This window comes from Lipotes vexillifer, unplaced genomic scaffold (genome assembly GCF_000442215.2).
Source record: "Lipotes vexillifer unplaced genomic scaffold, Lipotes_vexillifer_v1.1 scaffold172, whole genome shotgun sequence".
Classification (NCBI taxonomy): domain Eukaryota; kingdom Metazoa; phylum Chordata; class Mammalia; order Artiodactyla; family Lipotidae; genus Lipotes; species Lipotes vexillifer.
In genome coordinates, this window is record NW_006776799.1 from 812,369 (window position 1) to 827,237 (window position 14,869).

Below are 14,869 nucleotides of genomic sequence, written 5' to 3' on the forward strand. Positions count from 1 at the left end.
GGGGAGCAGGAATGACTATCCTGAGACGCTTTTTCATGTTTGGCCCATCCTAGCCAACCCTTGTGTAAACAAAAATTAAGAGTGGGGTTCTTTTCTCACCAACACCTACACTAAGCTAAGCTTCTACTCTGTACTCTGTACCTTCTACTCTGTACTTTGGTAGAGTTTCACCCACTGGAACTGGGCAAACCGAGGACTTTTTTCAAGTTTCAAGAGAAATGGGCTTCAAAGCAACGAGTTAAGAGTTAAGACTGGTCTTACCCATGGGTTGGGTGCTAAGGCTACCAGCAGTCTCTACACCTGGCAAGCCTGGGGGACAGCCAGACTGACCAGATAGCCTGACGATAAGCCCCGGTGACATTGGGGTGGCCTTCGCATCCTGCTGGGCAGGTTCGGGAAGTAGAAAGTTCACGAAAAGGTGTGTTGCGGAAGGAGGGAGTGGAGTGATGTGTACTTGTCTTCCGGAACAGTACTTATATTGCCCCCACCTGGGCTCAGGTAGCGGCCAGTAAGCTAATTGAAGCCCCAGGCTCGCGCTCGGGTCGGGGTGGAACCCTGCTCCCCTCTCCTTACATCCCCATGTCTCTGCCGCCACCGCCGCCGCCCGTGACCCGGTGACCCCGGAGGTCAGTCTGGGGCCCGTGACCCCGGAGCACCCGGCATCCGGACCCCCCTCGCAGGCGCAGCCGCTATTAAGACAGGAGGCTAAAGGGGAGGAGGAGGAAGGGGAGGAGACAGGCGTCCAGGGCGCCTGGGGAAACGGCACGGCGGAGCAGCGGCGGCGGGGCTGGGGGGAGGCCGCTGAGGCGGTCGCGGCCGAGGAGGGGCAGGTAGAGACCGGGGGCACCGCGGGGTCAGGCTCCCCGGCGGGCGGCGCGGGTGGCGGCCGTGGGGGCTGGCGGCTGCTTCTCGCCTGGCTGCTGCGGCGGCGGCAGCTCCAGTGCTGCCCCTGTGCGGCGCCCCTTCCCCGCTCCGCCGCGCGCTGTTGTCATGGAGGAACCAAGATGGCGGCTCTGGCCTACAACCTGGGCAAGCGGGAGATCAACCACTACTTCAGCGTGAGGAGCGCCAAGGTGCTGGCGCTGGTGGCCGTGCTGCTGCTCGCACTGTGCCACCTCGCCTCCCGCCGCTACCGAGGTGAGCGGGCCCTCCCCCTGCCCGGGCCGGCTGGGGGAGGAGGCGACGCGGAGGCTGGAGGCAGCCCCCCTCGCCCGACACACGCCCACGCTCACGCGGCCGCCCGCCGGCGCGCCCAGCCCGCGGGGGAGGAGGTGCCCCCAGGTGGCCCGGGCGGCGGGCCAGGCGCCCCCGACCGACCGAGCGGACCCCAGTACAGGCGGCCAAGGGTCGAGAGCCCATGGTCCTGCGCCCCCCGAGCAGCCTTCGCTGCGGACGGGGGCGCTTACCCGGGCCTGGCCCAGTGGCTGCCGGGGTCCCGGCTCCTGCGCGGGCTGCGCCGGGGGAGACGCGCCAGGCCCGGGGCTCGCGTGCAGGAGGCGTGCAGGCGGCCCTCGGGGGCCACCTCCGGGCGCATGAAGGCCAAGACCGCCCTGCAGTGCGGCACCTCCGCCCCAAGTAGGGTCACCCATTCTGCGCCCTAGGGGATCAGCTCTTTAGGTTTTGTTTTATCCGGCCTCTGCTCTGGAACAGCGGGGCCAAGCTGTTTGACAGCGGCATGGGCCGCCCCATTTTCCTTTGCCGCCGGGTGACAGCTGGCAAAAGATGCTCTTGGCCAAGTGGAGGAGGTGTCACCCAGGCTTTGTGATTCAGAAACGTTTAAAGCGTTCTGGTTGCACACTTTTTAGAAAGTAAAGCTACTGGGGCAGATATTTGAAAAGAAGTTACAGGTTGACAGGAGTTGAGTTGGGCGATGAAAACAAGTTGGAAGCAGTTTGAGAGGAGGTCTTAGGTGTGGGTTTTGAGACTGGTGTAAAGAGGAAAGGGAAATATGACCTCCTTGTTTCAGAACGAATTATTTTTCAGTCATAAGGGGCATTTACTTGTCCTTGTTGATTGATTTTTTCCTTCATTTTCTCTGTAAAAATGCTACTAGGTTGGAGTTTGACAGGCTGAGGGAAATTAATAACGATAGGATCTTTTATTTGTGGTTCTTAGTATTATCGAAGCCATTGTCTGGACAGCTCTTGGTGATCGTGAGATTAATTGGTCAAGATGTAATGTGTAACAGGTGCGCATTTAACGCATTTCCCGTTTAACTTCGCACCTACTTTGGCAAAATATCCAGTAAAGAGGCCACTGGAATCTGAACTCTTCTCATTTTAGGGAATCTTTCAAAGTGAAGGACATTTTGATCAATTCTGCTGTTTTGTTTCTGCAATGCTTGAGAATTAAAATTCATATACTCTGGTACCGTACTGGATGAATAGCCCTTTATATAAATACACTAAATCGATTGAAAAAGATAAATTATTTATACCCTTTTGGCCTTTCTCCTCCAGCCTCCTATAGATCACCGCCACGTGACCTGGTAAGACTTTGTTTCATCTGCAGTTGCTGTAACAGAAGTCCAACACTTTCATACACAAAGCTAGCAATTTGATGCATTAATTTGTGGTGATTTTAAAGAAAATTTTCTGACTGCTATCATTTTATGCTATTTTGGTATAAGATGACAGTAATCTAACTCAATTTTATGTATGTGGTAGTGGAGATAAATTTTATAACTGTGAGGCTATGGTCCTAAATGTAAGCATCTAGTGCCCCTCACCTCCCTTTTTAAAACTGTGCTTTTATCTTTTGATAAGCTTGGACCCTAATTATTGTATTTAGATTATATGTTTCATACTTTCAAGTTCTCATCAGCAGGGAAAATAGAATGTCAGATGGAACCTTATGAGTCAGTGTAGCAATCTGGGATTGTTTATAAAGCCTCCTCCAGAAGCTAGTCATCAGCTTTCGTAGGTGCTTTAGTGTCTTGAGTGTGAAGCAGTACACCTGGTGTGTGTACATGCCCATACTGAATGTCAAGAACTTGAGCCAGAGACTGTTTGGGAAAAATAACGATCTTACCAGGCACTTTTTAGCCAGCCTCATGCTTTGGCAGTGTGAAACTGAGTCAGATGCAGTGCCTTTCACACGAGGATAACCATATGCTTGAATCATAGTATCATAAATCTTTAGAATAATAAAGGACCTTATATTAGATATAGAGGTTTAGGCTATATATTAAAATCTTCAATGCATGCTTATGAGTTTGCCTCAGGCAAGGTAGACTGAATGCAGTTGAAATACACATATTCAGTATCTCTTGCTTTACAAACTACAGAAAGTAAAACATTACACACTACAGGAAGTAAGGCTTGGCAAAACTACATGCTATCATTGAGCATTGTATTATATGCCAGGTGCTCTTCTACTAAAGGTTTGACATCTTTTAACTCATTTTGTCTTTACAGCCAGTCTATGAGGTAGATACAATTACCAGATTTCATCCTCCCCTCTTCTTTCCCCCACCATTTTTAGTACCTCTGTAATCAAGATGAGTTTTAAAAACTTTGATTGCATGCCGAAGTTTAATTGATAACATTTTTTCCTACTGTTATATAAAATACTGGTGTATTTTATAATCAGTGGTCTTAGATTCAGTGAATTACAGTATTATTTACATTTTAACCATTTTTTTTTTTTTTTTTTTTACATTTTAAAAATGAGGCATGAGAGGTTAAGTTGCCTAAAGATACACAGTGAGTCTGACTGAGCTAGGATTTAAAACCCAGTTAGTCTGCCTAATGTCATTATGTTCTGCTTTTTTAGAGCCTCTTAGACAGTGGTGATGTATAAAAGGTGGAGTGAGAAATCATTTTCCAGCGGGACATGGGTTAAACCATTTAAAAATAACAATTCAGCCTCACAGTGCCAGCCAAGCATTTTCTTATCCTTTTTCCAGTAAATGGTGATTTTCTAAAAGTTGCGTGTGTAAAGCTTACGTTTTATTACCTATGTTTATCTTTTTTCCTTCTTCCGGAACTCCAGGCTCACAGTCCAAATATGCTTTGCCCTTTTGCATATCTCACAGATATCTGATTTTCTCTGCCTGCAATGACCTGTCTCTCTCCTTGAAAGAAAGTACAGATTTTTCTTTCAAGTCCTGGTTCGGATATCACCAGCACAGAAGTAGGAATTAGGAATTCGGTGTTTCTACAGTAACTAGTACATACTTATCATTTTGTATTATAATAATTTGTATCTGACAGCCCCACACAAACTTTGAGCTTCCAAGGGTATTTTATTCATCTTTAAATCATCAGAGCTTAACACTCGGTAGGAACTCCATAAACACTTACTGAATAAATAGATTTTCAAAGTCCTCATTTCCTTCTCTTTTCCTCCTTGCATTTCGTTCTTTTGGTTTTAATTTAATTTCGTGTTCTAATAGCATGTTCTCATCTCAACTTTAGAAGGTAGAGTTTTGTGGGAGGGGGGTTGCATTCTTAATATTATTTTCACAAAATATAACAGAATGACCTTTTAAAAAATATTTTTAATTTTATTTTTTCTAAATTTTAACATTACTGAATCACAAAATGTCCATTAATACTGTGATTACAGACTAAAAACATCATTTCTGTGACAAGAAGCCAGTATCTGTAGCCTTAAGGGTAGTTCCAACCTGGATGAATTTGAATTTTTTAATAAAGTTAACTTGCTTCAAACGTCTTAATTTTGTTGAAATCTAATTCCTTTCTATCACTAGGGATACTAAATGCAAATGTTAAATATTATTGCATGTTTTGGAGAAAAATAAGTTCAAAACTTCAGAAGTTAAAGCAAGAAAGAAGTAGCTCTGTCTCTCAGCCTTTTCTTTCTTTGACTGCTAGAAAGATCCTGATCTACATGACACTACTTGTAATGAGGCACTCCTAGCTTATCTAAAGAAAAATGTAAATTGTGATTTTTCAGCACAGACGAAAGTATAACTTGCTGAATTTTAGGCAAATAAAATATACTGTAGATGATATTGTAAACTCTATGATCTGGTATTTTCATGGTGGATAGTAAGAAACGCACAGCCTTGGCAGGATGATTAAGTCTAAAGTTTCAATGTGCCAGAGGTATTCTATTCAAAGGAAAATAGAAGCTACGGTTTACTTAGCACATCAGATGTTTTCTTTAGTTCTATTTTGTTTTTCAGGTTTTTTAAAAGTTGTTTGTCTTTTTACTTACTTTGTTTGCTCTTAGTATTTTTCTATTATAGAAAAATCATGCATGAAAACCTGAGACTTCAGATTGACAAACCAGAATGCTTATGCTTAAGATAACAGAATGAAGAGGAAGACAGCTGTTCATCTAGATAATCTTTGTATTGGAGATAGCTGAAGTAGATAATTCTATCCCTTTAGTTGCTTTTTTTTTTTTAAATTGTGTTCCTAGCTTGATTTATCTGAGCACTTGGCAACTTTCATTTCACGCTGGTTGTATTAAAGTAGCTATCAAAATTATATGAAGCAATTGAAAATAATGACTGCGTTTTTTTTTTTGTTTTCTTTTGTTTGGGGTTCTTCTGGGTAAATTTTGAAAGGAAAATAATGTGCCAGCAGATGTTTACATGTAGTTAGTATACATAATAAAAATGTGGCACATTAACTTATTTTAACATTTAGATTTACATTTAGTGATTTGATTTTTAAAATATTTCCTTCCCAGGAAAAGAGAACTAGTTTTAGAGTATGGAATTTTGTGGAGTTTTCTTTTTTAGATCCGGTTAATTTTTTAAAATCAGATTATAATAGTATTTATTATTACTACTACTTTCATTATTTTGCTGACAAATATATAAAAGCCAGTCTCCTCTTGCCTTGTCAGTTATCTAATTAGCAGTTCTTTTACTTTCCTAACAATTCGTCATATTACATTCTCTCTATTAAAATAGCTGGTGTAGTTTCTGTCTTTTGAATGGACCTTAACTCATGTGATACAGAGACTATTTCAGATACAAGGATTATTTTTTTTAATTTGCAATATAAAATATATTATGAAGAGTCACCATTAACTAGCATTCATTACCAGGTTAAGAACTTCTTCCCTGGAAAGACTAGTAGTCTCTACAGTACTGTATTTATAGTGTCTTTTGGTGAGTGACAACTTCAAATCTGTTTTGCTATGAGGTTTTTCTAATGTGGGTTCTTGAGATATGAGAGCTTTTGTTTTCTACTAGCTGAACTACTGAAAAATAATGTCTGAGTAGTAATATTGAAGAGAGGAAGAAGAGTTTGGCATTTTAAAACACATTTTTCTGGTGGAGAAAATTGGTTATTTTAAGACGTTGGTATGGTACTTCAGTCTCCACAAAATCATATTGATAACCCATAGACATGGTTAACAAAGAGTATAGTCCCACACACTGAAGACTGATCAAGGTGTGTTCCTGTTTAGGCTTCTATTAAAAAAAATCAACAACAACAACAATAACAACAAAAAGGAAGGGATGAAGAAAGAAAAGGAAGGAAAACTTCACAGAATTAATACCAGTTATTTACAACTTCATATAACTGTTTTAGAAAATAGATGGGTTACTAACTTTTCACTTGGTTTAATAGATGTATTTAAAGAGGTAGAAGTGCTATAAATATGGAGTTTTCATCCTAATTTTAAACATTTACTAGATTTTTAATAGGATTTTACTATATGGCCATTATAAAAGAATGCAGCAGGAGTGCTGTTTTTAGGAAATAATTGTGTGTTCCTTTAGTCCTTTTTTTTTTACTCCTCCTTGATTATATAGCATAATTTTTTAGAACTAGAATTAGTTTTTAAGAATTGGAAAGAATTAACTGATTATTTATAGTTTCCTTAGATGTTATTAAAAATCTTTCAAATACAGAAAAAACTGCTCAGGCTACATATGTAACTGCAAAAATGTAATAATTGGTATTCTACTTTCCTTATCCAGTTTTTCACCAACAGAATAATGCAGTGTTTTCACTTTTCCTTCCTGTTCTGTTTTAGAATTTATGACACTGTGGTATCAACACTTTCATTATTTATGCATACCTGTCTTGTATTTGTATCACCATTATCTGTATGTTGACCAGATAAATGGATAACTGGATTGAGAAAAGAGATGTGTTCTTCTACTTTAAAAATCTTTGGGTCTTCCCTATCCCCACCATTTTGTTCTGTAGTATTCTTTTTACCAGATGCCCTATCCTGACCTTAACTATTTGTAAAACAAATAGAGATCGCTGTTGACTTAATAAAGAACTAGAGATCAAATTTAAAAACACATGTATTTTATCATAACCCCACAGTTAATGTACACATCTCGTTTTTCCCTCATCCATTTGACATATTTGAACTTTTTTAGTGTCTCCAATCCCCTTTTTAACCACGTACATTGACCATGTACATTAAGCTAATGTACGGTAAAATGGCCAAAGGAAGCAGGGTAACCATCTGTCCCAGTTTACACAGGACTGAGGGGTTTTGCAGATGTGGAATTTTCTGTTTAAAACAGTGGCAGTCCCAACCACACTGGGAGGAGTTGGCTGGTCATCCTAACGGAGGCAAGAGACAATCGAGAGAAGTGGAGGGGCTAAATATTAACAACAGCATTCATTACTGATACTGATCATGTGTATCTTCAGCCACCATTTGACTAACATAGTTTTAAGTCTTATCTTTGTGAGATTGCAAAAGGATGAAATTTTATTGAGCTTTTTCAGAAGTTCTTGCATAAGTCTTCCTTTGCACATTTACAGAATAGGGATACCCCACTTCCAGGGAAGCTGTGAAAATTAGGGAGTAGATTTATAAAATACTTCAGTGTTTACTAGGTTTCCAGATATGCTAATGCACTGAGTACTATAATAGTCGAATAGGAAGTCATTTCCAAAGTCTTCTCTTTTATCCCTTAAACTTTTCTTTCCCAGCTGGAAGTAGGAGTGATAAACAGATATAAAGGCTAGTTTGAGGCAAGGTGATGTCCTTGGGAGGAAAACCTGAAGCAGAAGGAACTACCAAAGCAGTGAATGTAGCTTTGGGGATGAAGTATTTTCTAGGTAAAGTATCTGTCATTAGTGGCTCTTATCCTATTGAATATTAATATATTAATATTTGCTTCTCATGAGTGATATGTACCTAGAGGGTATAGTGAAGTATAGAAAACTCTGTACTCACTCATCTCAAAGGCTTAAATGGGGTCAAATAACCAACATATAAGAATTTAACTATTGTTTACAACATTATTGTGTTTAATTACTATAGGAAATGATTCATGTGAATACCTTCTCTCAAGTGGCAGATTTCTTGGAGAGAAAGTTTGGCAACCTCACAGCTGTATGATGCATAAGTACAAAATCAGGTAGTTTCTTCATTTTGTTGTTTGTTTTCTTTTCTAAGATGGGTCTTAATATCTGGTAGAAAAGTGTTGGTGAATCAGGGAAAGTGAGAGATGGTACTTCTCTATGTGATGGTAGAGAATTGCTGACAGGGTAGCAGTTAGGGGTGAGTCCAAAGGAATATTCTCGCTCTAAAGCATTAGGGAAAGCTTTGGACCAATCTGCTTTATCTCAGGTGAGAGATAACCAGGCCCAGGGCAATTGCCCGTGAATGAAGGACTCTTGCTTTGGGACTTGGATAGCTACCTCATGGAGTTATTCTGAGACAACAGATATAAAGCACTTACTTTGGTTAGAGTACATCTGAAACACTTATTAGATGAGGGCTGTTATTATTGAGAGTTAGTCAATCATACACGGACTGGTAGGTTAAACAAACCTGGCCACCTATTTCTAAAGCAACATAACTGTATGTAATAATGCTGTACTACTTTCTTCACAAATTATGTGCTTTGAAAAGTGCCAGTATGCTGATTTTCCTTATTCTAATTGATGTCTTTGTTGATTTCAGTGAAGCGAAGAACTGCCTTGTAGATAAACGTATTGCATTTATTGGAGATTCCAGAATTCGTCAGTTGTTTTACTCTTTTGTAAAAATAATTAATCCCCAATTTAAAGAAGAAGGAAATAAGGTAAATTTTGTCTATTCATTTCATTAGCGTATTGTTTTAGAAGTTAGCCAACTGAATAGTTATAGGAGGAATGTGCCCTTTCACATTAACAAAAGGAACTATAAAATTTTACTTTGGTTTTAGGAAAGGTGGAGGGGGAAAACAGGGACAATTTGCCATAATGGGGAACATAAGAAAAAGAAGTGGTGGGTAAGGTATTGGCAAGCTTTTCATTGACTTAAACTTTTCATTTTCAGAAATACTAAAATTCTTTCCATGGAAAACTTTTTTAAAAATTGTAGAAAGAACAAAGAAGAAATATCCCTTATCCTCCTTTTAATATTTTGACATATTCTTTTCAGACTTTTTTTTGGAAACAAAATTGTAATAGTTTAGCATGTACAATTTTATATCTTCTATCCCCACCACTTATCACAGTTTACCATATTATACAATCAATGTATGCATCTTCATAATGGCAACATATTATTGAATAGATATAATGTGATTTTATATAATCTTCCCTTAACTTTTTCTAGTTTTCTAATTTTTTTATTTTACAATTTAAAAAAGGACATTTTTATTACATTTTTGTGTGAAAACTTTGCTTTTTAAATTATTTCCTTAGGATGCAAATACTAGTTTAAAGAATATAAATGCTTTTAAAATTATTGATTATATTGTTAAACTGTTTCAATCTATACTGTAAGTAGCAATGTACATTGGGACCTAATTTTCTGTAACCTTTCTGGCACTAGGCATATATGCTATATAGTTAAAATGACAGTGTAACAAATTTCTGCTCTTTTTAATTTCTCATTTTAAAAATATGTCTTTTTTTAAAAGCTAACAAGGATGAACATCTTTCTGTTAATTAATCAATTTGTTAATTAGTTAATTTGGGGGGAATTATCTCATCATATCTTTCTGTTTGTACATTTTTAAGTGATCTAAGGTTCTAATCCCTGCCTTCAGTTGCATGTGGTTGGGAGTGGGTAATGGCAAGAAGAAAAAAGTAAAGTACAAAAAGTTCAGAATTGTAGGGGTAATATCTCATGAATTTATGATGAAAATCTACCTGTACACATCAACTTGCCCAGCGGCAAGGAGTAGAAAAATCAGGGACTTAACAGCTTAAGTTGCTAGTTTCACAGTGATAATGGTAATGGATACTAAGTTTTTAGGAACTACTCCTTGTGAGAAGAGTCTATAGGCTATTAGAGATTTTGTCTACCAGGAAAAGCTAGTATAGATTTTAAAACTGAATAATAGAAAATAACAAAGTCAACCTTTCATTTTATTTGGTATCTATAAATGTATTTTCCACTTGTATTTATACATACAAAATTATACAGAAGAGTTGAAACTAATGACCTGAGATTCTTACAGTTTAAAGTAAAAAACTTAGTAAACATTTAAAAAACAGATGTCTGATTTAAAAAAACATTTTTAGTATTCCTAGGCCTAGAATAGTGTGACTCTTGAAAATTGGAATAATGTATTTGGCAACAGTTAGTTGAAAAAAATCTGTAATGGTTTAGTCTATAGCCAAAAGTAGGTACAACATTGTTTCTGAGCTCTAGGTTTCCAATTTTTATTTTCTAGCGGTTCCTAGTTATCCCACAATTATCAGACAAGATACATTTTATTTTATATGCATTTTAAAAAGAAACAAAGACAGTTTGTCACAGTCTTAAAGAGACAGTTATTGTGAAACTATTTAGATTAAACTGCTAGTGGAACATTTACCAAATTGTATTTTATTTATTCTCTTGTCTCTGAACACCTTGAGGACAGAGATTGTGTATCATCATTATTTTTTGAATATGTTTCTTGTGCCTGGCATGTTGTGAAGTTAGTTTTTTTTTTTAGCCTTGGTAATGGGATTCTTTAGGTGGAATAGGAGTATAGAAGATAATATTTTTTTGAATTTATTTCTTTTCTGTATTGGGGCAAATTTTTTAAAATTAGGAAGCTTTAGAGCAGGATTTTTTTTTTTTCAAATTATATTTTGTGGAAGACTAGTTCTGTACAAACCTCTGGTCAAATAAGTTTGGGCAGAGCCAGATATCATATCCCCCTCTTAGATGGTTTTAATTTAGGCTAGGATATTAAAAACTTGAGAAGTCTTGCTGTAAAGAAACCTGTTTGTGTTACTTCCAGCCGGAGGGCAAGGTAGATACACTGGGGGCCTCTTCCACTTCAAACCAACTAGATCCTAGATTAAAAAAATACTTGTTGATGTATTTCTAAACTTTGAAATGGGAGACACACCCCCAAAAAGGAACAAACTGTGAGGCAAAACCAGAGATGGGAACAATAACAGTAGGCGTGCAACAGAGATTCAGGTTGCCCTAAAGACAGATGCCAGTGGCTGCAATACCCTATATATATAAAACTAAGCTTTGAGCCAGCATATTTATCAATAGTAATATTGGGAGCCAGAGGATAGTAGACTAATAACTTTAAAGTTCTGATAGAAAGTAAGTTTCAACCTAGAATTGTATCCCTAGCATACAGATTCCTCTGTTCTTGAAATATAGGACATTTTTCAGATAAACAAAAACTATGAGGGTTTACTGCCACATTAAACTTATACTAAAGCATTTTCTAAAGAATAAACTTCAAGAAATAATTCAGAAAAAAAATGATCTGAAACAATGGTTAAAGAAAATAGTAAACTTGTATATAAATCTAAACAGTGTCTGTGTAAAATAATAATGTCTTTTTACACTTTACAAAAAGACAGTACAATAGCATATAAATCAGAGAGAGATGACCACAATTAAAGTGTTCTAATGTCCTCTTTACTCTTTAAGGTATTATTTTACTTTTTAAAAAAATTCATCAACAAACTACACAATACACTTTAATGTTTATTTTATTTTATTTTGTTTTATTATTTTTGGCTGCATCAGGTCTTCGTTGTGGCGTGTGGGATCTTCATTGCAGAATGTGGGATCTTTTTTGGTGGTGCACGGGCTCTTCCTTGTAACACATGGGCTTCTCTCTAGTTGTGGCGCACGGGCTTCTCTCTAGTTGTGGCGCACGGGCTCCAGAGCGCATGGGCTCAATAGTTGTGGCACGCAGGCTTACTTGCCCCATGGCATGTGGGATCTTAGTTCCCTGACCAGGGATCCAACCGGCATCCCCTGCATTGGAAGGCGGATTCTTTACCACTGGAAGTCCCCAGGTATTATCTTACTTTAGAACTTAAGTTAATGATGCCCTCTAGTCCAAGGGCAAGGACTAAAAGGATAGAATTAAGGTGGGTAATTCCAAACCAGAAGAAGAAAAAAATTAAAACCAAACTCATCTAATACCAAATATAATGCACACATGTGCATACACATGCATATATATACTCCGATACACACACATACATATATATATGAATATTTATATGTACACGTAAAAATCTGTTTACATTTCATATGTATATAAAAATATGTGTATGTGTTAGGGAGCTAGAAATCAAAAAGTAAGATAATAGAAACATTTATAATCAAAATAAGTGGAGGTAGTCTAAACTTGTCAGCTAAACACAGATTTTCAGATTGATTTTAAAAAGAATTTTCTGCTGCTTAAAAAGATACCTAAGGGCTTCCCTGGTGGCGCAGTGGTTGGGAGTCCGCCTGCCGATGCAGGGGACACGGGTTCGTGCTCCGGGCCGGGAGGATCCCACATGCCACGGAGCAGATGGGCCCGTGAGTCAACATCTAAAACAAAAGGATATAGGAAGGATTTAATTTAAAATGAGAAGAGATTTACCAGACAAATATTTATTAAAAAAGATAAGTTGGGGCTTCCCTGGTGGGGCAGTGGTTGAGAATCTGCCTGCCAATGCAGACAACACAGGTTCGAGCCCTGGTCTGGGAAAATCCCACATGCCATGGAGCAACTGGGCCCGTGAGCCACAATTACTGAGCCTGCGCGTCTGGAGCCTGTGCTCCGCAACAACAGAGGCCGCGATAGTGAGAGGCCTGCGCACCGCGATGAAGAGTGACCCCCACTTGCCACAACTAGAGAAAGCCCATGCACAGAAATGAAGACCCAACACAGCCATAAATAAATAAATAAATACATTGTGTATAAAAAAAAAAAAAAAAAGATAAGTTGTATTAATATAAGACAAAATAGATTAAGAGGCAAAAGCATTATTGGGGATACTTTTTAGTGACAAAAGATTCAAATCACTAGGAAGATTTTGAATTGTAGGCATTTAATAAATTAACCCTAAAATATATAAAGCAAAAGTTAACATGATTACAGTGAGAAGTTGACAGATTCTCTACCACAGTGGGAGAATTACTCACTGCTCATGCAATTAATAATAGTACAAGCAAATAAGTAAACATAGAGTAGACTGTTAACATGCTGATTTTACGAACTTATAGTTCAATACTTAAAGCATACACTAAGATATCAGAATATATTTTTTCAAAGCACACATGAAATCTTTTTTTGATCACATATTGGGCCATTAACCAAGTCCTGACAATATCAGAGAATTGGTATCATTCTCTGTTAGGTAAGTTCCTTTGTATTCTAACTTACTCTGATAAAAATTCTAGAATCCTACAGTAAATGTTCCAATGGTAAAATGCTAGACACATTTCCATTAAACTCAGGAAGAAAACAAGGAAGTCCATTGTTGCTGCTTCTGTTCAATATTGTATTAGAGATCCTTAACCAAAGAAAGATAAAGATGTAAGGATTAGAAAGAAATAAACTTGATATTTTATAATACAGTTATCTACACAGAAAATCCCAAAGAATCTATAGAAAATTTACTAGATGTAATAAAAATTTTAATAATATAGCTGATTATAAGGTAAATATATGCAAATTAATTGTAATTCAATAAAGCTGTTAAAAACTAATTGCATATCTACTTGTCAGGAATATAGAGTTCAAAAATGTTATTTATAAAATATACTGTGTGCAATAATAACAAAAAGCACATAGTACATAGGAATAAACATAGTAACTAAGGAAGGTGTATATGCAGAAAACTCATGAAATTTTATTAAAAGGCAATTTAAATATAATTAAATGGAAGTTATGTACTGTATTCTGGAATGGGAAGACTCAATATTGTAAACATGTCAGTTATTCTCCAATTAATCTGTAGGTTCAAAAAATTCTAACAGGATTTGTTGTAGAATTTTACCAGTTCATTCCAAATTTTATATGGAGGGCAGTGGACCAAAAATAACTGCAAGAGCTCTAAAGAACAAGGTAGAAAGGACTTCTCCAAAATCAAGACCTATTTTAACTAGACATCTTTTAATTAAGAAAATGTGGTATTGGGAGAGCTAAACAAAGAAACCAATGGAGCAGAATATACAACTCTAAAATAGACACAATCATATAGAAAAAAAACTTAACAGGTATGCCATTGAAGATCCGTAGGGATAGGAAAGTCTTTCAATTAATGATGCTGAGTCAATTGGTTATATAATGGAAAAAAGTGAAATTGGACCCTTACCTCACACCATCAAGTATAATCATTTCTAGATGAATTTAGACTTAAATGTGAAAGTCAAAACTTTGAAACCTTTAGAAAAAAATATAGAATATCTTTGGTACCTCAGGTAGGGATAAGTTTCGTACACAAGAAACAAAAAATGCTAACCATAAAAGATGAATGCGGGATTCCCATTCTTTAAGATTATGTGTTCATCAAAAGATACCTTAGGGCTTCCCTGGTGGCGCAGTGGTTGAGAGTCCGCCTGCCGATGCGGGGGACACGGGTTCGTGCCCCAGTCTGGGAAGATCCCACGTGCCACGGAGCGGCTGGGCCCGTGAGCCATGGCCGCAGAGCCTGCGCGTCCGGAGCCTGTGCTCCACAACGGGAGAGGCCACAACAGTGACAGGCCCGCATACCGCAAAAAAAAA

The 14,869-nt window shown here is 38.0% G+C and overlaps 1 protein-coding gene across 2 annotated transcripts in view; it reads left to right on the plus strand.

The window, feature by feature from the left end:
* Positions 1-786: 786 nt before the first annotated feature.
* Positions 787-14,869, plus strand: part of CASD1 (CAS1 domain sialic acid O acetyltransferase 1) — a 76,698-nt gene continuing 62,615 nt past the window's right edge. The window contains exons 1-3 of one of the 2 annotated variants that reach the window (XM_007450645.1): positions 787-1,137; positions 8,224-8,320; positions 8,869-8,989. In XM_007450645.1, coding sequence (XP_007450707.1) covers positions 1,005-1,137; positions 8,224-8,320; positions 8,869-8,989 — 351 coding nt within the window. In that variant the 5' untranslated portion in view covers positions 787-1,004. The remainder of the gene's footprint in view (positions 1,138-8,223; positions 8,321-8,868; positions 8,990-14,869) is intronic. The other variant, XM_007450646.1, reaches the window with a different exon arrangement.